We start from the raw sequence: 26063 nt of genomic DNA on the forward strand, positions 1-26063 counted from the left end.
TACCCCACTACCTCATTAACAAAACAGTCTCAGTGAGTCACACAGTGCAGGGTACTCTCAGGAGCGTGGCAGAGCAAAGGGATGAAGACTGAGGGCCGTGGAACGACAACCTGCTGGCTGTGGGACCCTGGGTGTGTCCCCTCCTCGTCAGGCTTTCAAGGGTTCTGTAAATGGGAGGACAGGAGTGCTGCAGCGGTCAGCTAGAGATCCTGTGCAGAGTGAAGGAGGACACGAGAAAGCCCGGAACCTGATTCCTGGGAGGCCTCACTCTTGCTGTGCTGTGCTCAGTCGTGTCCGACTCTTCGCAACCCCCAAGACTGTAGCCCGCCAGGCTCTCTGTCCATGGAATTTCTCAGGCAAGAATTCTGAAGTGAATGGTCATTTCCTTCTCCAGGGGATCTTCTAGACCCAGGGATCTAACCTACATCTCTTGCATTGGCATGTGGATTCTTTACCACTGAGTGACCTGGGAAGCCCCAGTCTCACTCTTAGGTCCCTATTATTTTACATACGCAGAGCCAGGAGACCTTAGGATTTACTTCCCTTTAGTTTTTCTCATCTTTAAGGTGAAAGGATAAATCAATAAATACTGAGGTCCTTCATACTCCCACTGGAACTGCTGCCCTGGAGGCCTTTTGAAAAGGCCAGAAAATCTGTGTGTTACAAAGCAGTGGTGATAAGATATACTCAAGTGAGGCACTCACACTTATGATTTCTGTATGGTGATATCATGCCACAAGAACCTAACTTACTCCACCCTGTGGACTTGGAACTATTTTTCCAGCCATGTTAAACATCACTAATACATAAGCTGGAAGACGACCAGTTGCTGAGAGCAGCACGACTGCAGCACAGGGGCTAAAGACTTGGAGCCAGACTGTTAGGTGGCTTTGGGGAAATCTGCTGACATGTCCATGCTTCAGTATCCATCCTCATCGACAAAACAGGAGCAGCAGCAACAGTGTGTGGTGCTGTTGCTCAGTCGCATCCAACTTTTTGCAACCTCCTGGACTGCAGCCCGCCAGGCTCCTCTGTCCATGGAATTTTCCAGGCAAGAATACTGGAGCAGGTTGCCATTTCCTGCTCCAGGGGATCCTCCTATCCCAGGGATTGAACCCACGTCTCCTGCATCTTCTCTCTTGTGTCTCTTGCATTGGCATGAGGATTCTTTAATATTGTGACACCAGGGAAGCTTGATGGCAACAGTATCTATCTATTACCAATGTTGCAAAGGTTAAATGACTTAAAATGGCAACAGTATCTATCTATTACCAATGTTGCAAAGATTAAATGACTTAATATGTTAAAAGTGCTTCTAAGAATTGCCAAGCACATGTACCCTACATTACAAGTGTGTGTCAAACAGAAGTAAAAAACTAACTCTGGGATTTTCAGTTAATGCTTGCTTGCTACTTGTTTTCCTTCTTGTAATCTGCAAGCTCTTAATGGCAACTAAAGTGGCAGTGGGCAAAGAAAAATTTACTCAAGAAAATCTAATTGAGAAAAATGCTATTTATTGACATATATTTTCTTGCATGTTGGGAGAAAAAACATAATTACTCAATTTTATGTCTTGGGACTCCTTGGCCCAGCTCCCAGAACAGTTTCAGAGTCAACTGGTTGGTACAGAGAATCTGATGCGTCATCACGCAGAACCACAGCTCCGCTGCACACCTGCCGGGTGCCGTGCAGCCCCTGGTGCCTCAGTGTCCTCGTCACCTAGACCAGGGGTCGGGGGGACCTGTGAGGGGAGGGCAGGTGCGGTGGCTGGCACACGAGCCCTCCTCAGTAATGAACGTGCGTGAAGAGACGCAGGCAGCTTGGACTCTTCTGAGTCACTGCCAACTTTTGCTGCCTGGTTTGCAAAGGCCTCCTAAGAAACTCTCTGGGATAAATATTTTCAACAAACACACGCCTCAAAGCAATAGCCAGTGTGCAGGAACAGGACAATTCCCAAGGATAGGAAAACTAGTTTAAGAGGCCTGGCCTTCCCTCCAAATCTTTTCAGTTCCACAATACTGATTAAAGTGGGTATGACCCTCCATACATCTGTACTGTACCCTGAAGCACACTAACTTAAAAATAGCTTTGAGCTATAATTCACATACCATACAATTCATCCCTTTCAAGGATATAACTCACTGGTCTTTAATATATTCACAGAATTGTGCAGTTCACAATCAACATTAGAGCACTTTTATCACCCCACAAAGAAATCCTATTTGCTTTAGCAGCCACTCCCCATTTCTCACCAAGCCCCTAGAAACCCAGGCATCCATTAGACCATGTTCTGTCTCTTTCTACAGATGGAATCATATAACTTGTCATTTTTTGTTTCCAGCACAATGTTTTCAAGGTTTATTCAGGCTGCAGTATGTATCAGTATTTCATTTTTTAAACTACTGAATAATATTCTATTATATAAAATATATCAATTTTGTTATCCATTCATCAGTTGATAGATATTTGAGTTGTTTCTGTATTTTGGTTATAATAAATCTGCTACTAAGAACATCCATGTGCAAGTTTTTGTGTAAACATATATTTTCATGTATCCTGGGTGTATACCTAGAAGTGGAATTTCTAGGTCATACAAAAACTATGTTTAACTTTTTGAGTAACTGCCAGACTGTTTTCCACAGTGGCTGCACCAGTTTGCATGCCTACCAACAGAGAATGAGGGTTCTGATTTTTCCATCTCCTTAAGTTGGACACCTGCTACCTGTCTTTTTGGTGATAGTCATTCCAGTGGGTGTGAAGGGATATCTGATTGTTGGATGGGATTTGCATTTCCCTGATGGCTAATGATGTTGAGAATGTTCTCATGTGCTTGCTGGCTACTCTTGTATCATCTCTGGAAAAAGTCTATTCAGATATTTTGAATATAATTTGAAATGGGTGTCTTTTCATTATTGAGCTGTAGGTTGAGCTGTAGGAGTTCTTTATATCTTCTAGATACAAGTCCCTTATTCGATATATGGTTTGCAAAAATGTTCTCTTCTACCCTCCAAAAGTGTTCAGCCATTCCGGCTTTTCCCTGTCTTGATGTTGCTTTTTGAAGCACAAAATATTTTCATTTGAATGAAGTCCTATTTACCTAGTTCTCATCTGGTTGCCTGTATTAGGCATCTCACGTTAGCTCCCTCCGATTGCTCTCAGGGCATTCGGGCCCGCTCCTCTCCGTTCCGTCCCCACTTGCTGGTGGCAGATGCGGGCGTCTGGGGTACTTTTCTGCTGGGAATTGCTTTTAGGCAGGTGATCTGTGGATTTTATTTATTTTTCCTCCCAGTTAGATTGGCCTCCGAAATTCGAAAACTTCCTCCAGACCCGCCAGTGCGAGCGTTTCCTGGTGTTTGGAAACTTCCTCTATTAAGACTCCCTTCCCGGGACGGGTCTCCGTCCCTAACTCTATTGTCTCTCTTTTTATCTTTTATATTTTGTCCTACCTCCTTTCGAAGACAATGGGCTGCTTTTCTGGGTGCCTGATGTCCTCTGCTAGTGATCAGGAGTTGTTTTGTGAAGTTTGCTCAGCGTTCAATTGTTCTTTCAGTGAATTTGTAGGGGAGAAAGTGGTCTCCCCGTCCTATTCCTCTGCCATCTTGGCTCCTCCCCCCTGTATTAGGCATCATCTAAGAAACCACTAGGGTTTCCCTGGTGGCTCAGTGGTAAAGAACCCACCTGCCATTGCAGGAGATGTAGGTTCGATCTCTGGGTCAGGAGGATCCCCTGTGGAAGGAAATGGCAACCCACTCCAGTATTCTGGCCAAGAAAATCCCACAGACAGAGGAGCCTGGTGGACTACAGTCCACAGGGTCACAAGGGGTCGGACATGACTGAACAACAGCAACAAAGAAACCACGACCAAATCCAAAGTCCTAAAGAGTTATCCTTGTTTTCTTCTAAGTGTTCTCAAGGATTAGTTCTTACATTTAGGTCTTTGATCTTTTTGAGCTCATTTTTATATACGATGTGAGGTGGCAGAGGAGGGAGGTCCAGCTTCATTCTTTTGCAAGTGGATATCTAATGGTCTCAGTACCATCTGCTGAAAAGACTACACTCTATTTGTTTCCCCAACCAAATAGTCTCGGCACTCTTGCTGAAAATCAACTGACCATATAAGTGAGCATTTATTTCTGAATTCTCAATTCTATTTCACTGTTGTATATCTCTCGAGGCCAGTAGCACAATGTCTTGAATATTACATCTTTGTACTAAGTTGAAAAATCAGGCAATCTAAGTCCTTCACTTTGTTTTTCAAGGCTGCCATAGCTCTTTGAGGTCTCTTGCATTTCCAAATGAATTTGAGGGCCTACTAACTAGTTCATTTCTGCAAAGAAGTCAGTAGGGATTGTAACAAGGACTGTGTTGAATCTTTAGACAGACCTGGAGATCAAGGCGTGAATTACTGCTACCTTAATAATATCAACTCTTCTGATTCAGCAACAAATGCTTTCTTTACAATTTTTTAGGTTTTCTTTTTTTCAGTAACAATTATGTTTTGTAATTTTCAGAGTGTAAGTTTTCTTTTCTTTGTTAAATATGTCACTAAGTATTTTATTCTTTTTTAATGCTCTTTTAAATGAAATTGTTTTAATTTCGTTTTTGGTTTGTTCATTGCTACTGTACAGAAATACAACTGATTTCTGTATACCTATCTTGTATGCTGTAACTGTTGAAACAACTTGTCTATTGGTTTAGCAGTTTTTTTAGTGGATCCTTAGGTTTTTCTATATAAGAGATCATGTCATTTGTGACTAGAGACAGTTTTACTTCTTCCTTTAATTTCTTTTTCTTGCCTAACTACCTAGCCAGAACTTCCAGTACAATGTTGGACAGAAGTGTTGAGAGCAGACATCTTTGTCTTGTTCTGATCTTAGTGAGGGAAAAGTTATCAGTCTTTGGCCATTAAGTGTTATAATGTTGGCTGTGGGTTTTCTTAGATGCCTTTTAACAGGTTGAGGAATTCTTTCCCATTCCCACTTGGAATGTTCTTACCTTAAAGATGGATTCTGTCAAATGCTTTTTCAGAATCTACAGAAATAATCATGTAGTTTTCATCCCTTTTCCATCATATTATATTGACTTTCATATACTGAGTCAACCTTGCATAAATTCCATTTAGTCATGTATACATACTTGATCAGGTATATAATCCTTTTGTTGCTATATTTGGTTTGCTAGTGTTTTGTTGAGGCGTTTTGCATATACGTTTGTAAGTTACGTTAGTCTGTAATTTCCTTGTGATGTCTCTGGTTTTGATATCAGGGTAATACAGTTTCACAGAATGAATTAAGAAATGTTCTTTCCTCTTCTACTTTATGGAAGAGTCTGTGATGTACAGGCATTACTTCTTCTTTAAATGGTTGGTAGAATTAACCAGTGAAACCTTTTGAGCCAGGACTTGTTCTAGGGATAGTTTTTCATCACTAATTCAATCTCTTGTTATAGGTCTGTTCAGATTTCCTATTTCTTCTTGAGTCAACTGCAGGAGTTTGTGTCTTTCTTATAATTTTTCCATTTCAGCTGGGATATCTAATTTATTAGCATACAGTTACTATAATAGTCTCTTACAGTCCTTTTATCTTTGTAAGGTTGGTTATAATATATCCTCTTTCATTCCTGATTTTAGTAATTTGAATCTTGTCTCTTTTTGCTTCATCATTACAGCTAAAGATTTGTCAATTTTGCTGATATTTTCAAAGAACCAACTCTTGGTTTTGTGGATTTTCTCTACTGTTTTTCTATTCTCTATTATTTTCCAATTCAATCCTATTATTTCTTCCCATCTGTCTGCTTTGGGAATGTGGTTTGCTCTTCTTTGTTCAATGACTTAAAGCAGAAACTTAGGTTATTTTTTTTTGAGATCTTATTAAATGTAGGCATTTACAGCTATAAATTTCTAAGCATGCTTTAGTTGAAATTCTGTAAATTTTGGAATGTTGTATCATCATTTTCATTTCATCTCATTCATCTCAAAGTATCTTCTAGTTTTCTTCATGATTTTATCTTTGAACCATCAATTATTTAGAAGTGGACTGCTTAACTCCCACACATTTGTGAATTTCCCAAATTTCTTTCTACTATTAATTTCTAATGTGACTCCGTTGTGACTGAAGTATATACTCCGTACAATTTTAATCCTTTTTTAAGTTTCCTGAATTTTTTTTAGGGCTTAGTGCATATATATATATATATATATATATATATATATATATATATACACATTTAGTCTAGTTGGCTTACTGTGTTGCTCAAGTCTTCTATTTCCTTGTTGGTCTTCTATATAGTTATCCATTATTGAAACTGGGTTATTAAAGTTTCCAACTATTATGTTAAACTATTTCCTCTTAGAATCTGTTAGTTTTTGCTTCATTTACTTATTTTTGGCTCTGTTGTTAGATACACACGTGATTATAACTGCTAAATCTCGATAGATTTACTATAAAATCTACTTATAAATCTGATAACATTTTTTTGTTTTTAAAGTCTCTCTTACAGTACAGCCATTACAGTTTTTTATGGTTACCTTCTGCATGATACACTTCTATCGTTTCTTTCAACCTGCTTCTATCTTTGAATAGAAAGTATGTATCCTGTAGGATGCATATAATGGATCATTTTAAAAAACCCAACATGGCAATATGTTTTTTGAATGAATTGTTTCATCTATTCACATTTACTGTTATTACTGACAAAGTTGAATGTACTTCTGCCTTTTACTTTTTGTCTTGTTAAAGCTCACTTGTATTCCCCTAGGTCTTCTTTAACACTTTTTGTATTACCTAAATATTTTCTAGTGTAACAATGCAATTCCTTTAACTATATTTCTAAAGTTACTATGTCAGCAGATACTACAGGGCTTGCTTGCCATATACATCTTAACTTGACAGACTCTGTTTTAGATTTAAACTAACTCCAAGGCTCTTATAGGTCCCTCGTCTCCCTTTTTGTGCTATTATTATTATGCACACTATATCTACATATGCTGAAAACCAAACAATACAATGTACTATACAATACAATGTTATACAACATTGTGTAATTATTTCATAAAATTGTATGTCCATTAAAGAAGCTAAGAAAAGAAAGGAGAATAAATATTTATAATTTTCTATAACGACCCTCTTTATTTACCATTTTGATTTTCTTCAGATTCCTGTCAATTCCTGAGTTACTATCTTGTAACTATTTCCTTACTCCAACACAACTTTGGTCCCACCCACTTTCTTTGATCTGTTATTGTCAAATATATTACTTTTCTATTCGTTATAGGTGCAATAATATAATTATAAACATAGTTTTACACAACTGCTTTTGAAATTAGTTAAGGAAAAATATGCACTTATATTGTCTTTTATAATTATATATAATTACCTTGACTGATGCTGCATTTTTTTTGGTGTGTGAATCTGAATTACTGGCTGAGGTCACTTGCTTTCAGCTAATATTTCTCATGAGAGAGATCTGCTAGCAGCAAATTCCCTAAGTTCTTCTTTATCTAGCTGTTTATTTCACCTTCATTAAAAGAAAAATTTAATTGAAGCATAGTTCATTTACATTGTTGTGCCCATCTCTGCTATACAGCAAAGTGACTCAGTTATACATGTATAGACATTCTTCTTTAAAATATTCTTTTCCATTATGGTTTATTACAGGATATTGAATATAGTTCCATGTGCTATATAGTAGGAACTTTTTGTTTATTCATCCTGTATATAATAGTTTACATCTGTTAATCCCAAACTCCCAGTCCTTCTTCCCCCCAACCTTGACAACCACAAGTCTGTTCTCTGTATGAGTCTGTTTCTGTTTTGTAGATAGGTTCATTTGTGCCATATTTTAGATTTCACATATTAAGTGATATCATATGGTATTTGCCTTTCACTTTCTGCCTTACTGCACTCAGTAGGATAATCTCTAGTTGCATCCATGTTGCTGCAAATGGCATTATTTGCTCCTTTTTATGACTGAGTAGTATTCCATTATATGTACATACCACATCTTCTTTATCCATTAATATGCTGATGGATATTTGGGTTATTTCCATGTTTTTGTCTATTGTGAACAGGGGCACATGTATCTTTTTGAATTATAGTTTCATCTGGTTATACACCTGGAATAGGATTGCTAGATCATATGGTAATTCTTAGTTTCCTGAGGAACCTCCACCGTGTTTTCAACAGTGGCTGCGCCAACTTACATTCCTACCAACAGTGTAGGGGAGTTCCCTTTCCTTCACAACCTCTAAAGCATTTGTTATTCATAGGCTTTTTAATGATTGCCATTCTGACCAGTATGAGGTGGGACCTCACTGAACTTCTGATTTGCATTTCCTTAATAATTAGTGAGGTTGAGCATCTTTTCATGGGCCTACTGGCTATCTGTCATGTCTTCTTTGGAGAAATGTCTATTAAAGTCTTCTGCCCATTGTTTGATTGGGTTTTGTTGTTGTTGTTGTTAAGTTGTATGAGCTGTTTGTGTATTTTGGAGATTAAGCCCTTGTCTGTCGCATCATTTGCAAGTATTTTCTCCCATTCCATAGGTTGTCTTTTCATTGTTGTTGTTGTTGTTTATGGTTTCCTTTGCTAAGCAAAAGCTTGTAAGTCAATTAGGTCTCTTTTGTTTTTATTTTTATTATCTTGAGGGATTCACCTTCATTTCTGAAAGAAGGTTTTACTGGATACAATTCTTGGCTGAGTTTTTTTCCCAGCACTTTGAGTATGTCATTTCACTCCCTTCTGGCTACTATCATTTCTGCTGATTTTATTGAGATAATCTTGGGCATGATGAGTCATTTCTTTCTTGCTATTTTCAAGATTTTCTCTGTCTTCCAGCATTTTCATTATGATGCGCCTGGGTGTAATTCTTTTGAGTTTATTTGCCTGTAGTTCTTTGAACTTCTTGGATGTGTACACTGATCAAATTTGGGGAGTTTTCAGCTATTACTTCTTTGAATATTTTTTTCTGTTCCTTTCTCTCAGTGAACTTTTCATTCCAGTTACTGTATTTTTCATCTCTGGAACTTTTGACTTTTTATAGCTTTTATTTGGTTATTAATATTCTCTGATGACTTATTGAGCTTCTTTGAGCATAGTTACCTTTAGCTCTTTGACCATGACGTCTCTGTTAATTCTAACGTCTGAGCTCTTTCACAGGCAATTTCTTTTGCCTGCTTTCTCCTATGTATGGGTCATATTTTCCTATTTCTTTCCATGTCTCAATTTTTGTTAAACACTGGACATTTTAGGTAAATATTACAGCAACTCTGGAGGCTAATTCCCCTTCCTCCTTTCAGGGCATGCAGTTGTTTTCTTGTTTGTTCAATGACCTGCCTAGCCACTTGTGGTAAAGTCTATTTCTCTGAGGACTGATTTGTTGTTTTCTTGTTATTTGTTTAGTGACTTGTCCAGCTACTTGGGGTAAAGTTTATTTCTCTGAGGACTGATTTGTTGTTTTCCTGTTTAGTGACCTGCCTAGCCACTTGTGGTCAAGTCTACTTCTCTGAGGACTGATAATCCCCTCTGCCAGCCTTGGGCATGTGTCCCTGGATGACAGTGTTTTAGCAAGGCTCTCTTTGTCTAGATCTTTCCCTCATCTCTCTGTTAAACTTTCTGCCTCATCTGATGTGAAACTCAGCTGTCAGGCTCCACTAATTGCCAGCTGACCGCTCTACTGTTTTTGACAAAGCCTTGAGGCATAAATTGCTCCAGAGTCTCATTCAATTAAATTCAGGCAGAGGTAGTTTTTGAGACTGAGGTTTCTTGTGACCTCAGCTTTAAGCTCTTCTCAGCCACCTCTTTCCCTGGTTCTCTGGGGAACTAGCTGGCATATGGTTTGACTTTTAATTCGCAATTAAAAATAAGTCCTTTTATTTTCTTAAAAAATTTACATTGTTTCTGAGAATGACCTTGAGCTCAAACTTCCCAACATTCTGTTTTTACCTATTACCTCTCCACCTAGCAAAATCTCAGTGCTACTACTCTGAGCAGGATTGAGAGCCTCCACTGTCTTCTCAGCTTGCCTCTCTCTATGTGGTGGAACCTCTGTTCCACAAGTGAACTGGGTCAAGGTGATAAGGGCCACAGAATTCTTGGCCTGCTGGGCCAAGCTTCTGAGCTATAAGTACGGTACAGAGGTGGATGGAAGGAAGGAGCCCCTGGCATTATGCTAAATAAAATAAGTCAGAGAAAGACAGATACTGTATAATACTAATTATATGTAGAATCTAAAAAAAAAGCTGAACTCAGAAAAACAGAGTGGTGGTTACTAGTGGTTAGGAGTCGGGAAAATGAGAAATTATTGGTTAAAAAACACAAAGTTCCAGTTATAAGATTAATAAGTTCTGGGTGTCCAATAGAGAAGATGGTGATTATAGCTAATAATACCATTATCATATACCTGAATGTTGCTAATACAGTAGATCTTAAATATTCTCACCAGAAAAAAAGAAATGTTAATTATCTGATGGGATAGAGGTGTCAGCTAAGGTTACAGTGGTAATCATTTTACAATACATAAATGTATGAAAGCAACACATTGTACAATGGGAAGGGAAAAGGGAGAGGGAAAGGAGTCCCTGCCCTCTTGGCTATATTTATCAAGAATTCAGCCTCTTCCACTTGGAGCTAGAAGGAATGAGAGCCTGTCCCTCCCAGTGAGATTCTGTATCCTTATCCGGGAGCTGAGGGAGCCCTGTCTTTCTGGCCACACCTGCCCAGAGTGGAACTTGCATCAAGCAGAAATTCCAGCGTCACAAGCTCTCAAGCTTCCCACTGAATTTTAGTAGATTCTTCTGGAAGAAATGTTTCCCTGCTCGCTATATGCTCTGAGAACAACTTGCACAGACTTTACATGGATGTCTGTTGCTGCTGCTGTTGTGTATCCCAGGAATGAAACTCCTCCCTTCACTTTTACCTGCATGATTTCAGTGGGAATTCCTGTGTTTGTACAATTTGACCCCAGAGTCAAATGCTTTGGGTTGAGCATCTCATCCAAAACAGAGCAGTTCACTGAGAAGCTAAAGCTGAGACTAGGAGTCCACACATTTCCAGGCAGCATGCCCATCAGAACAGAGAACGGAGAAGATTAAAGAAATGTGTAGAAAGAAGCAGGGACAGAGAAAGAACCTCTGGGTTGCTAAGAATGTTCTGGTAAGTTTTCCAGTTGGTCCCTTGGGTTCTGTAATAAAGGTCCTGTTCCTGAAATCAGGTCTGCTTTAAGGGAGCTCCAAGAAATTCTGTCATTTGCTATTAAACTCTGAACAATCATGATTCAGGACCACCCTGAGGGAGATTCTTTTTTGAGTCAATTTCAACTCATTCTCCTTGGAAAAGAGGTCAAGAATGGCTCTAGGAACCCACAGGAACACTCCCCACCTCTCAGGAGACCTGCCCTGGGTACCTTGATTGTGCTCAGATTCTTCATTAGCCACCCGCATCAGGGCATCTAGCACCAAAGCATTGTCCAGCCACGTGTACCACTCTTCCAACTCCTGCAGGAAGCTGGCTGTGCCCGTTGACTCTGACACCTTTCGAGTTGCCAGCTTGCAAAGCCGCTCGACAAAGCCAGGGATGCTGAGGAGGGCCGCTGCCGGGGAAAAACAAGAGAGGAAACGTGACCACAGAGACCAGTGCTACAGCTCTCCACAGACAACCAGATCCTCACCTGCAGGAGAGGAGTGATCTTTCTTTTTAAGTGAAAATTCTGTTTTTTTCTTTTATTTTTTAATTGGAATACAATTACTTTACAATGTTGTGTTAGCTTCTGCCGTACAACCTGAATCAGCTCTATGTATACATACATCCCCTCCCTCTTGAGCCTCCCTCCCACTCCCTGCATCCCACCCAGAGGAATGACTCTTAAGCTGACAGCAGTTAGAATTTCCTTTTAAAATGAAATGCCCACTCAAGATAAAATATTAATAAAGGTAGAGAAATAAGAGCCATTTTAGCAGGTGCGGGGATTCAGGCTCTCTCATATCAATTGGTGGGAATATAAATTGGAATAACCTTTAGGTCTTGTATCTCTATGTCTCTGAACTAGAGGTCCATTTCTGTGAATTCACCATGAAGAAATAATTAACTACATATAGATAGATAGATAGGTATCTGTACAGAGAGGTTCACTGGTGTTTCTATAACAGCAAAAGTCACAGATGACTCTATGTTCATTAATAGCATACCGATTAAATACAATACATCCATGCAGTGCAACACAAAACACAGATACTAAAAACAATGACACTTATGTCTTTATACACAACTCTAAAGAGGTGTTTAATTTATTTTTAAGTAAGTAAATTATTAAACAGTATTGGCTTAAGCCCATTTTCTTTAAATTTTAAAGTTTTCTTCTTTAAAATATGCACTATACACACACACACACACACACGAAGAATGGAAGAATATATACCAAAGTATTTATTGTGGCTGTTCCTGAGTAGGAGAGGATACAAATACTTCTTTTAAAATTACTTAACTATCAAAATAAATAAATAAATAAAATAAATAAAATTACTTAACTATCTGATTTTCCTATAACATACACACCAGGAAGAAAAAATGATAGTCCTTCTATTTTTTTTTAAGGTAAAGAAAGAAACTTAATCACCCAACTCCTATTTCCACCAGTTCCATTTTACTCACAATGATGAGTAAGACAGAAATTCTGGTCAGCATAAGCAACATAATAAACTTTGAAGGCAGGGAATTCAGGTTCAAATCTTGGCTCCAAAATTTAACCCTCTTTAAAATAAAGCTAATGTCTGTGCCTACTTGCTTGTGGATGTACTAAATCTTGGAAGGACAGAAAAGAGTGGTTGCCAAAGGCAAAGAGAATATGGCCATTGGGAATAGTGTGAGGGGAAGTTTTCAGTGAACACCTTTCTGAAATTTGTAAATTTTCTGAACCATGAAAATGTAACATCTAATCAAAAATTAACAAATAGATATTTCAAAATATCAAGATATTAATATTACTTTGGGAGAGTATAATATGGTATTAAGAGTTATGTTTCAAGAATCACTATCTTATAGAAACACTGAAATATATGCAGGTGAAATCTTATAACGTGTGGGATCTGCTTCCAAATATCCAAAGTGAGGAAGGGAGGAGTAAAGGAGGGTAGAGACAAGGACAGGCCATCAATTGATAACTGTTGAAAGTAGGTAATATGTAAATAGGGATCATTATACTGTTATGTCTCTACTTTTATATGTGTCAAGATTCCCATAACAAAAAAATTTTAAATAAATCCTAAAAGAATACAACTTTAAAGAAAATTCTTTAAAAATAAAATAAATAAAATCAAAGTAACTAGTTAGGAGGATTGTAAGACGTCATATGAATTTAGCCCCAGCAAAAATTGGCAAATCTTAGCCCCCTTTCCATCCTCTACAAATTAGTGACTGACTATAAAATAGTCAGACTTTAATAGACTTTAATAATAATGAGGTTAATTATTAATAAGTTTAATAAAGATGAAATAATAAATCATTATTAATGAAGATGAATTAATAAATATGAATTAATATTCATTAATAAAGATGAAATAAAACTACATTTAAAATAACTTTTCCTCATGGAGGTGGCGGCTGCACAAACTGCAAATGTACTGTAAGTCACTGAATTAAGTGGTTAGTTTTTCAATGTGACTTTCACCTCAAGTAACAAAAATATACTGGGACTAATTTTTTGGTTTTGTTTTTACATTTGTTTTTTTGAGATATCATCTCTTACTTATCAAGTTTGACAAATATCAAGAAGTTTAAAATAGCCCTATACTGGGAAGGGTATACAGGGTGGGAAGATGAACTAGTAATTTCCATGGAAGGTAAATCTGCTAACATCTATCAACATTTAAAAGGCAAATATCCAGCACATTAAACTCTATACAAAAGGCTGTTATTCCTAGGAACAAAGATGAGGGAAACCAAATTTCCATCAACAGGGGACTAGTTAAATAAATTATGGTATGCCCATACACTGGCTATCCACTTGTAAGAAGGAATCAGGTAATTCTACATGTACTGGAATGGGATGCTTTGCAAGATAAAGTTATCTGAAAAGAGTCAGAGACAGAACGGTGCTTATTTTACATCATCATCAGTACAAACAGGAAGGAGCCAGTCTTCTTTCATTTCCTCCTCTACCCCCGTGACTGGGCAAGCACAGATTCTCTCTGGAGGGACAGATGAGAAACTGGTAATACGTCACCACTGGGAGGAGAACTAACTTTCTGCTGTATATCTGCTATTCCTCTTGTAGTTTGTGAATAAAAACAAAACAAAGACAAAACTGTAGATATCACCCCACAAAAAATAAAAAAGGAAGAGTTTGAATTCTAAAAACTTCTAATTTTGAAAATTTTCAAAAACACTGGATTTTTTAGTCACACCTTCTTTCTCTAGGTAAACAGCTCCAGTTTTCCTAGCTGTTCCTCAGAAGGCAGTTCCTAAATACACCCTGAACACTAAACACAGCTATTCAGATGTGACCTGCCCAGTATTTAGGATTCTGAGACTGATTCCCACCCCACAGGGTCCTGAGCTTTTGCTAGTCACTCATCTTTGATGAATGTTATGGATTCTCTGATGATGAAAGCTGATCCAAGTTATGGATTCTCTTCTCAGAAAAAACTCACTGGCCTAATTTTACTCACCAACTTATCACAATCTCAGGGGACTGGCACCCCAGCACTGTACAATCTTTGTACTTCTCACAGCTTTACCAGTAGCTACCACACACACTGTTGGCTAATGTTAAACCAGTTGAAAATTAAAACATCCACAACTTCCAATAATTTCTGCAAAAACAGAACCTCGTTTCTCCTATTTGTTAAAACATCAGTATTTCCCAAATATTCCTGTAAATTTTTCTGCTGCAGTTGAGGCCCTGCTTTCCAGATCTCTGAGAGGATTCTGAATTCCATTCTAGCGTGTATGCTGTGTAAATTATCCCTTCTCATCTTGGTGTCACCTATAAATTGATAATTGCCAGGCCTGTGGCTTTCTTTACATCTGACTAAAATTTGAAAGACTTTTTTCCCCCACAGATGGATCCATTTGTTCCCATCTGAATCAACAGAAGAGATAATTGGTAGTTTCTGAGCAGCCTATAAAATGCTCTAACATTTTTATTAACTGAGGGGCAGGAAGATAGCATAATCATCATTTTGCTGGTCAAGAAAACTGTTTCACAGACACAGTTGATTAGAAACAAAACAAAAACTTTCTGGCAACATCCTACATACTTTAGCCTTCCATACTATAGCGGAATGAACTGTATCCCCCCCCCCCCCTCCCAAATTCTTGTGTTGAAGCCCTACTCCACAATATGACTGTATCTGGAGACAGAGTCTTTAGGGAGGTAATTAAATGAGGTCATAAAATGAGGTCCTAATCTGACAGGAATGGTATCCTTATTTAAGAAGGTGAGACACCAGAGCTCTCTGTGCATGTGCAGAGAGAAGGTCACAGTGAGGACACCTTGAGAAGGTGGCCATCTGCAAGTCAGGAAGAGAGGCCTCACCAAAACCACTGCTGATGGTACTTGCATCTTGGACCTATAGCCTCCAAAACTGTGAAAAACTCATTTCTGTTGTTCAAGCCCCTCAGTCTGTGCTATCCTGTTATGGTAGCCAAAGTGGACTATTATGTATACCTCTATTTCCTTAAGAAACTAAAAACAGAGCTACCAGTTGGATCCTGCAATCCCACTCCTGGGCATATATCTGGTGGCTTAGTCACTAAGTCTTATTCAACTCTTGCTACCCCACAGACCGTAGCCTGCCAGGCTCCTCTGTCCATGGGATTCTCCAGGCAAGAATACTGGAAAGGGTTGCCATTTTCTTCTCCAGGGTATCTTCCCAACCCAGGATTCAAACCCGGGTCTCCTGCCCTACAGGCAGATTCTTAACCAACTGAGCTACAAGGGAAGCCCTGCATATACCTGGAGAATACCGTCATTCAAAAAGATACATACACCACAACATTCATCGCAGCACTATTTATAATAGCCAGAACACGGAAGCAACCCAAATGTCCATTGATGGATGAATGGATAAAGATGTGGTACATATACACAATGGAGTATTACTCAGCCATAGAAAATGAAATAATGCCACTTGCAGCAACACAGAAGGACCTACAGATTGTCATACTGAGTGAAGTAAGCCAGAGAAAGATAAATGCCATATAATACCCCTTATATGTGGAATCTAAAGGGGAAAAAAAGGTACAAATAAACTTATTTACAAAACAGAAATAGAGTCATATATGGAGAAAACAAACTTACAGTTACTAAGAGGAAGGGGGGGAGGGATAAACTGGAAGACTGGAATTGATATACACACACTGCTATACATAAAATAGGTAACTAGTGAGAAACTTCTGTACAGCACAGGGAACGCTATTCAGTATTCTGTGATGACCAATATGGGAAAGAATTTCTTAAAAAAGTGGATGTATGTATATGTATAACCGATTCACTTTGCTGTAAGCAGAAACTAACACATTGTATATCAACTATACTTCAGTAAAAAAAGAGACTGCTGAAATGACAAAGGATTTAAGAATATTACATAAACTTAGTTCATAAAACAACAGCAGGGTTTGAGAAGACTGACTCCAATTTTGAAGTAAGTTCTACTATGAGTCAAATGCTAACAAACAGCCTTGCCTGCTACAGAGAAATCATTCATGAAAGAGTCAATCCATGTGGCAAACTGCTGTCTTATTTTAAGAAACTGCCACAGCTACCCAAGCTTCAGCAACCACCACCCTGATCAGTTAGCAGCCCTCAACACTGAGGCAAAGAGATTATAACTCTCTGAAGGCTCAGATGATGGCTAGCACTTTAAGCAATATTTTAAAGTATGTACTTTTTTTTAGATATAGTGCTATTATTACACACTTAGTAAACTAAGTATAGTGTAAACATAACCTTATATGCACTGGGAAACTAAAAAGTTTGTGTGACTCTATTGCAGTATGTTTTATCACAGTGCTGCAGATACTGGAGAACTTCCAGTCTCTCTAATGTATGACTGTATATATCTTTGTGTGTGTGTGTGTGTGTGTACAGTCAGGCTCCTCGCCAGGCTCCTCTGCCCATGGGGATTGTGTGTGTGTGTGTGTGTGTGTGTGTGTGTGTGTGTGTGTGTGTGTACAGTCAGGCTCCTCGCCAGGCTCCTCTGCCCATGGGGATTGTGTGTGTGTGTGTGTGTGTGTGTGTGTGTGTGTGTGTGTGTGTGTGTGGTGTGTGTGTGTGTGTGTACAGTCAGGCTCCTCGCCAGGCTCCTCTGCCCATGGGGATTGTGTGTGTGTGTGTGTTGTGTGTGTGGTGTGTACAGTCAGGCTCCTCGCCAGGCTCCTCTGCCCATGGGGATTGTGTGTGTGTTGTGTGGTGGTGTGTTGTGGTGTGTGTGTGTGTGTGGTACAGTCAGGCTCCTCGCCAGGCTCCTCTGCCCATGGGGATTGTGTGTGTGTGTGGTGTGTGTGTGTGTGTGTGTGTGTGTACAGTCAGGCTTCGCTCGCCCATGGGATTGTGTACAGTCCAGGCTCCTCGCCAGGCCTCCTCTGCCCATGGGGATTGTGTTGTGTGTGTGTGTGTGTGTGTGTGTGTGTGTGTGTGTGTGTGTGTACAGTCAGGCTCCTCGCCAGGCTCCTCTGCCCATGGGATTGATTGTGTGTGTGTGTGTACAGTCAGGCTCCTCGCCAGGCTCCTCTGCCCATGGGGATTGTGTGTGTGTGTGTGTGTGTGTGTGTGTGTGTGTGTGTGTGTGTGTGTGTGTGTGTGTGTGTGTGTGTACAGTCAGGCTCCTCGCCAGGCTCCTCTGCCCATGGGGATTGTGTGTGTGTGTGTGTGTGTGTGTGTGTGTGTGTACAGTCCCCATGGACTCGCCAGGCTCCTCTGTCCTTGGGGATTCTCCAGGCAAGAATACTGGAGTGGGCTGCTGTGCCCTCCTCCAGGGGATCTTCCCCTGACACATACACACACACATATATATACACACACGAAGCATATAGCATCAGTCAGGATCAGTTCAGTTGCTCAATCATATCCGACTCTTTGCGACCCCATGGACTGTAGCATGCCAGGCTTCCCTGTTCATCATCAACTCCCAAAGCTTGCTCAAACTCATGTCCATTGAGTCGGTGATGCCATCTAACCATCTCATCCTCTGTCGACCCCTTCTCCTCCTGCCTTCAGTCTTTCCCAGCATCAGGGTCTTTTCCAATGAGTCAGTTCTTTGCATCAGGTGGCCGCAGTATTGGAGTTTCAGCTTTAGCATCAGTCCTTCCAATGAATATTCAGGACTGATTTCCTTTAGGATGGGCTGGTTTGATCTCCTTGAAGTCCAAGAGACTCTCAAGAGTCTTCACCAACACCACAGTTCAAAAGCATCATTTCTTCGGTGCTCAGCTTTCTTTATACTCCAACTCTCACACGCGTACATGACTACTTGAAAAACCATAGCTTTGACTAGACAGACCTTTGTCAGCAAAGTAATGACCAAAGATTTTTTGCATATAGCATAAAGACTCAGAAAAGGTGTAGCAGAACAAAAGATATATGTACTTTTAATTTTGATAAATAATGGTGCTTCACTTTTTTGAAATTCTGGATCTATTAAAAAATCTGATGCCTATGGACTTGGTCTCCCAAAATAATGAACAGATACACACAAATTTTACATACTCTAAGTGGACCCAAGGAGCCCTCACATGGGAGTCAAATCTCTAGAAATACTTAAAGAGAAGATTTAGGAAGGGATCTCAGTGCTACAATGTAAAAATTCCGACAACTTAGAGAGTTCACCTTGGTTAATTTCAGCTGCAGAAGGCCCCAAGCTCAAGCTCTTCTTCTGCTGAGCATTTTTGGCAAGAAGCGTATGCTTGTCATCATTCCCTGTATCCATCTCTGAAATGGTGACAGCCAGAATCCGGCAGAAATTAGCAAGCTGTTGCTGATCAAAATTGGATACTAAGGAACTCAGATTGGGGACTTCATCTAGTCGGATCATTTCCTACAAAAGACACAAACAAAACAATTCCCATGCTCAGTTCATTTGAGATTGAATGTGCCGCTCCACTGCATTCCCCCAAGAATGGAGCTTGGTATCTAGACCACTTAGGTTCAAATCCCAGCTCCGCAATTTGCAGCTGTGCAACCTTAAGTAAGTCACGGAACTTAAGTCTTTGTTTTCTCATTTGTCAAACGGAACTAATCTACCTCACAGGTTTGGTTTGAGGATCAAACCCTTTGAGCGCCACTATTTGTATTCTCTACCTTTGCTCATATGTCCCATTTTGGCTTAAAAAAAAAAAAAGTCTACCATTCAAGTTTTATGAATGAGAAACTGCCACAGATGTTCTCTTTTTAAGACATAAAATATTTTAAATATAGCTGAAGGCCCCTGTGTGTCCCTATCCAGTTGCCTTCACTTCTCTCCCCTCAAAGGTAACCATTACTTTGAACTCTATTTATTATTTCTACACATGTTCACACTTACAAATATTTCCACAAAAATGTTATTGTTCACAACCTACTAGGTATAAAATAAGCTACAAAGCTGTATCATATAGCACAGGGAATGCAGCCAGTATTTTATAATTTTAAATGGAGTATAACCTAAGGACTTTCCTGGTGGTCCAGTGGTTAAAAATCTTCCTTGCAATGTAGGGGATGAGGGTTTGATCCCTGGTCAGGGAACTAAGATCCCACATGCCTAGGAGTCACTAAGTCTGCATGCCGCCAACCATTGAGCCTACATGCCACAGAGAGTCCACGTGCCACAACAAAAGATCCCATGTGCCAAAACTAAGACCGGATGCAGCCAAATAAATTCTTAAAATAAATTATAACGGAGTATAATTTTTAAAAATTTTGAATCACTAAGCTGTATACCTGAAACTAATATAATTATACCTCAATAAACAAAAATATATGATTTTGTTCTGCATGCGGTGTGATTGACATATTATACCCTATTTTTCACAGTCAACAATGTAATTTAACTTTATTGATACAAGTAAGTCTGGTTTATTCATTTCTCACTGTTTTACCCTATAATTTATTCAATCTTTCTCCTTTTAAAATATTTGTATGTTAAACTGGACTATAATTTTTCACTATTAAATTTGCAATGAACATTCCCACAGGTGTCTCCTTGTGTACCTGCCTATGTAACCAATTATCAAGAGTAAATGATAGACATTCTCCCCTTTTCCTGTAATAGAAGTATTCCCAAAGTTTCAGGTTCAGTTTGATGTCTACTGTAAATTTTAACAGATAGTCAATATCACGTTAAGGAATTTTCTTTCTACTCCTAGCTTTTCTCATGAATTGAGTACTGAGTTTAATGAAATGCTTTTTGTTATTTGGTTATATTCTCATTTCTTTTCTTTCTTAATAGCCAGAAATGTTGCACATACATCACACGAGTTTCTCTCCTTGAAGCATTCTGACATTCCTCAGATAACACCTGTTACCCCTCATCCCATAAATGTACTCATCTTTCACTGGATTGGGTATTTCTCTATCACTGCACGTATCACATGAACTTGAAGTTTTCTATTCTTGCATCTAATTTCCCAAATAAACTGACACTGTCTTGAAGGCGAGGTGTGTCTCACCTTCTTTCCAGAGCTTCAGTGCATAGAACCTGGTAGTGATGGTCTCAATAAATATGTACTGAACAAGTGGATGACTCCTAGAAGCCTTCCTGAATCCTACTCCCACTTCTGGTTGTCTGTGGAGGGGTATTTGGGAACAACTTCTTCCACCTTTGCTTCTCAGTAACAACAGTAACAATAAATGTTGGCTATTGTTACTGAAAACTGGGACTCACAGCTCTCAGCTTGGAGCTGGCTAACTCAGGGTGTGGGTTACACCCCAGGCCCTCCCACTCTTCAGCTGCACTTCTTTGGGTTAGGTTCTAATTTTTATTTAATACTTGGTATAATATATGCTACAAAGTAAAACAAAGTGAACAGCTATGTGTGCCTTCCCTATCACATTTCCCTGTCTCTCTACCACAGGTAGCCACTATCCTGAATTTCATTGTTTTTTCAGTGAAAAAAGTTTTCTATAATTTGAGTTTGCCTATTTTTGAGCTTTGTAAAAATGATATACTATAGACAATCTTTTTTGACTGACTTCTATTAATAATTTCTATGATTTGGCTATGTTGCTGCTCATAGCAATATTCATTGTATAATATCCCATTGTGGGAATAGAGGACATTTATCCATTTTCCTGTTGATGGATCAGAGAAACCTGATTTCAGGCTCTTAATCAATAATGCTATAAACATTCTTATGTGTTTCTTGATGCACAGGTGCAGAAGTTTTTCTGGAGCAGTGGCTTCCAAACCATTCTGACAATATACAAGAGTAAAAAGTAAATTTTCCATCACAACCTAGCAAACATACATAGGTGAATGCATAAATATGTGTATAAACATGAAACAAAAACTTAGTACCCTTACAGAATACATTTTGATCTTTTCTATTAGCTGGTAGATCCACTGAATTGATTTCACACCCTCGTGGCTTCAATTTAGTGATTTTAATTCTAGGAATCACTGTTCTGGGGACTTCCCTAGTGGTCCAGTGGTTAAGAATCCCCCTGCCAATGTGAGGGATATGGGTTTGATCCCTGGTCCAGGAAGATTCCACATGCCATGGAGCACTAAGCCCCTGTGCCACAACTACTGAGCCCACGTGCCGCAACGACTGAAGCCTGTGTGCCCTAGAGCCCACGCTCCAAGAACGAGAAGCCAATGCAACGAGAAGCCTGTGCACTGCAACTACAGGGGAGCTCCTGCTCGTTGCAACTAGAGAAAGCCTGCACAGCAATGAAGGCCTAGCGTAGCCAAAAATAAATAAATAAAAGAATCACTGTCCTGGAATTAAGCTTCCCCACAAGTGTGCCTGGACATACGTTACAGGTGATCTAGGCCACGATACTAATGCCTCAGTCCTCTAGGAAATGCTTCCGTAGGTGCTGGGTTACAGGGAAGGCACATATTCAACTAGAAAACAAAACAGGTTTACTCCACTGATACAAAAAGGTGTTCGCAGTAATGTGTTTGCAGTGATACACATTCTCATGGAAGTTAAGCATCTTCTCTTATATTTATGGATCATTTGTCTCTCTTCTGAAAAATGCTTGTTCCTGTCACTGCCCATTTTTCTACTGGGCCATTTGTCTCTTCCCTGCTGACGTGTAAGAATTCACGATAAATTCTATTGTTGCTTTTGGTCTTTTTTGTTGTTTGGCCATGCCACGAGGCATGTGGGATATCTGTTCCCTGACCAGGCATTGAACTCATGCCCCCTGAAGTGGAAGCTCAGAGTCTCCAACCACTGGAGTACCAGGGAATTCCTCATGATAAATTCGGAATACCAATCTTTTGTCAGTTGAATGAGTTGCAAATATCTTTTCCCAGTTTGTGGCTTGTGTTCCCACTCTCTTTACGGTGTCTATTCTTTCAAACTGCACTAACATCTAGCAGAACTCATCACTATTTCTGGCAAAACAGAAAAGTACGAGAGGGGCGAGAGCACATGACGGACAAGGGGGCAAAGTTATGAAGGAGCAATCCTAGAGTCTCATGCTGAGACTGTCAGGGAGTTTGGAGTTTCCGCCTTGGAAGCCCCTTCTCACAAACTGGAACATACAATTATTGGAAAAATAACAAAGCCTTTTCATCAAAGGGCACAAAGGGTCTGTCTGGGACCTGCACACATCTCCAGTGTGTTCCTACAGACAATGGGTCACTTGTGCATCTTTGGCCTGGGCAATGACAAGCAGAGCCTGGGGAAAGTGCAGCAGGATGACAGGAGTGAAAGCGGGGATCTCCACAATGCACACGGTGCTCTCTTCACTGCAACAGCAACTCCAAGAGCAATGCTAACTCCCACCTCCTCAGTAAAAGAAAGAAATCTGCCAACTGTAACTGACACGGACTGGGGGAAGAAAACCAGGTCCTAATAAGCATTACGCCAAAAATCTAACACAGTGCTTCTCTAACATGTCTACAGATGTGTTCTGGGGAGGTCTGTGAGTGCTTGATGACAAGTTTTTAATTTAGTGCTTTCAATTACAGTTTGCCTTTTTTTTTTAAAGCATATTCTGGATCATTTGAAAGTCCATCTTAAGACAAAGTAGCAGGAGTTCAGTGCTCATATTTGTTATTTCCTATGTTGGTGTCAATTAAAACTAACTGCTGAAGATTAATGAGAAAAATCACAAGTGAATATAACAAGTGAAAGTCAAACATCACCACAAGAAAGCTTCACAACAGTTCAAATATAGAGAAGTGATAGCAAAACGGAGTCCCTGCACAGCATATAGCAGAAGAGCTATGCTAAAAAGATCCTGCATCATAATAATTAATAAGGGACAATTTGATTTTAGCAAAGTAACATTAGCTAACACATTAAATTCACATTAATTTGTTCTTCTGAGTTTTATAATTAGTTTGATTTCAATCTGTTTTAAGTTTTAAAGTCACTTAAGACCCGTTATAAGGAGCATAACCTAGCAAATATATTTAAGTAACACAAAAAAATTATTTTTTTGTGTTACTTAAATATACTTAAGTATTTTAAAATATCTTTAAGTATTTATATGTTTACATAAGATATTCTGTTAGCATATATTATAATAAATATTATATATTTATAAATATATTTAAGTATTTATAAGGAATATGGTAAAACTCTTCTTTGAAAGAGTTCTTGTATATTACTCATGTTTAAGAATACAACTGTCGGGGGGGAGGAAAAAAAAAGAATACAACTGTCTGAGACATTCTGCTCCACCTGGTCATGCACCAGTTAGAGAACCCAGCTCACCTTTTTAACACCCAAAATATCTTCAATGAGGGTTGCTGTTTGTAAGAATGTCTTCTTACTCGTCATCAGTGTAAACAAGAAGATCACAAAGTCATTCTTTTCTGCCAAACGCTTTGTAACCCCTTCCGTCTATCAAGGGAGAAGAAAAGACAGAACAGGTTAAAACCACAAAATAAAATATGAAGGGCAAAATATCCCCTCCAGACACTGGAAAAGCAATTCCATGCTATACCAGGAATTGTGGCTGAGACCTTAAATTCCTAAAACTATATATAAAACACTGTGTACAAATGCATTTTTTTCTGGGGAGGAGTTTTTAAATAATATCCATCATAGGTTCTTAACCTAGTATCTGCCTAGTATTTAAATCAAACGCTAGAAGCCAGCACCTAGTAGGCCAAGTTTTATTTGGCCAGCAGCACCTTTTAAATTTTGAATTTAAGTCTTTAGACAGGACAATCTTACTCCAGGTTAGTCTCAAGTTCCCACTCCAAAACAGGCAAACCTTGTTTTCTACCTCATCCTTGGAGGCACTGGTGTTTGCAACTTTAAAAGCCCTAGGTTTCCATCTAACCTAGATGTAAATCAGATCAGCACAAGGTTGGACCATATCATCCTATCTTCTTTATGCTTTTGTTTCTTCTTCTTTCTTCTCTTTCCTTTCTTTGTTTCATTTTCTTTCTTTCCTTTTCTTTTTTTCTTCCTTCTTTCCCTGTCTTTCCTTCCCCTTCCTTGCCCTTTATTAAAACTGAACTGTGTTCTACTGGAGTATCATTAACATTAGGTATCATTATTAACAAACACTCTCGTAAGACTGCCCCATAAGACTATTAACAGCATGGAAGCTGTGAATGATGGAGTCTTTACATCATACATGCATCATCTTTTTTTTAATAAGAACAATTTCTTACTGGCTTTAGTTATAAGAATAATTGTGCACTACCTGAACAATTAGCTTATTTTTATCTTATTGGTCTGTTTGTGCCTACCTGTGCCACTAGCTACATGTGACTACTGAGGACTTGAAATGTGGCTAGTCTGAACTGAGATGTGCTGTGAGAGTAAAAAACATACTGGATTTTGAAAGTTAGAAAAAAAAAAAGAATGTCTCATTAATAATTACTTATACTGATTACATGTTATCTCACTAATAATTAGTCATGTTGATTATATGTTGGAATAGTATTCTTGATATACTCTGTACTAAATAAAACACACTGTTAAAAGTAACTTCAACTATTTCTTCCTACTTCTTACTTTCGAAAAAACTGGCTATGAGGATATTTAAAACAACCTAGTATGCTTGAGTGATGGGTTATTTCATCTGTTTTTGGAGTGTTTTTATATTATACTCTAATATTCTTGAAAGACCAGTATAATACATTTTTATACTTTTTAAAATGTGGTACACAGAAGCAAACACAAAATATACGCAGCCTAATCAGTGACTAAAAAGGCAGGTCAGGATGCATGAGACAAGTGCTCGGGGCTGGTGCACTGGGATGACCCAGAAGGATGGGATGGGGAGGGAGGTCGGAGGGGGGTTCAGGATGGGGAACACATGTAAATCCATGGCTGATTCATGTCAATGTACGGCAAAAACCACTACAATATTGTAAAGTAATTAGCCTCCAACTAATAAAAATAATTGGGAAAAAAAAATTAAAATGCAGGTTAGGTGCAGGTTTATTACATAACTCCTTTTTAAAAAAGAAAAAACAGGTGTGAACCTTCAGTTTTAAAATTCTCCATGTCTTTTACAATACATTTGTTATTTAAATGACCTCTAAATGGTTAATGTACAATGAATACTTTTTTTCTGAAACTGATATGATTGTTCTAAACAGAATAAGAGAGTATTGGGAAGGGCTGTGTGCTGCTTGGAGACCACCACCAGCACATGCCTTCTTCTAGAATCCAGGCATCCAATCTGTGCAAAATGCTTTTGAAGACTAATGATTATGGCTGATTTTAAAGTCAGTCAATGGAATTAGAATTTCTTTTTGTTTTGAAACATCAAAGGGCATTTAAAAAAATAAATGAAACAATTTGCTTTCGTAGGCTACAGAGGCAAACTCAAAATTATGATTATCTGCATGCAGTAACACTCCTTTTCAAATATTTCTGAAGAACTTATACATTTTATAAAGAATGTCTTAAAGGGTATAAGTTTTCTGATACTGGTTTCACAAAAGGACA

General features: G+C 38.8%; 1 protein-coding gene across 2 annotated transcripts in view; it reads right to left on the reverse strand.

Moving 5' to 3' along the window:
- LOC122447897 (transient receptor potential cation channel subfamily C member 4 associated protein) overlaps positions 1 to 26063 on the reverse strand; it is a 68592-nt gene that overhangs the window by 13695 nt on the left and 28834 nt on the right. For both annotated transcript variants that reach the window (XM_043478630.1, XM_043478629.1), the window contains exons 6-8: positions 23865 to 23993; positions 18820 to 19027; positions 11401 to 11586 (exon numbers count right to left, since the gene is read on the reverse strand). In XM_043478630.1, the coding sequence (XP_043334565.1) occupies positions 11401 to 11586; positions 18820 to 19027; positions 23865 to 23993 (523 nt within the window). The remainder of the gene's footprint in view (positions 1 to 11400; positions 11587 to 18819; positions 19028 to 23864; positions 23994 to 26063) is intronic.

The sequence above is a fragment of the Cervus canadensis genome, chromosome 10 (assembly GCF_019320065.1).
Source record: "Cervus canadensis isolate Bull #8, Minnesota chromosome 10, ASM1932006v1, whole genome shotgun sequence".
Taxonomy (NCBI): domain Eukaryota; kingdom Metazoa; phylum Chordata; class Mammalia; order Artiodactyla; family Cervidae; genus Cervus; species Cervus canadensis.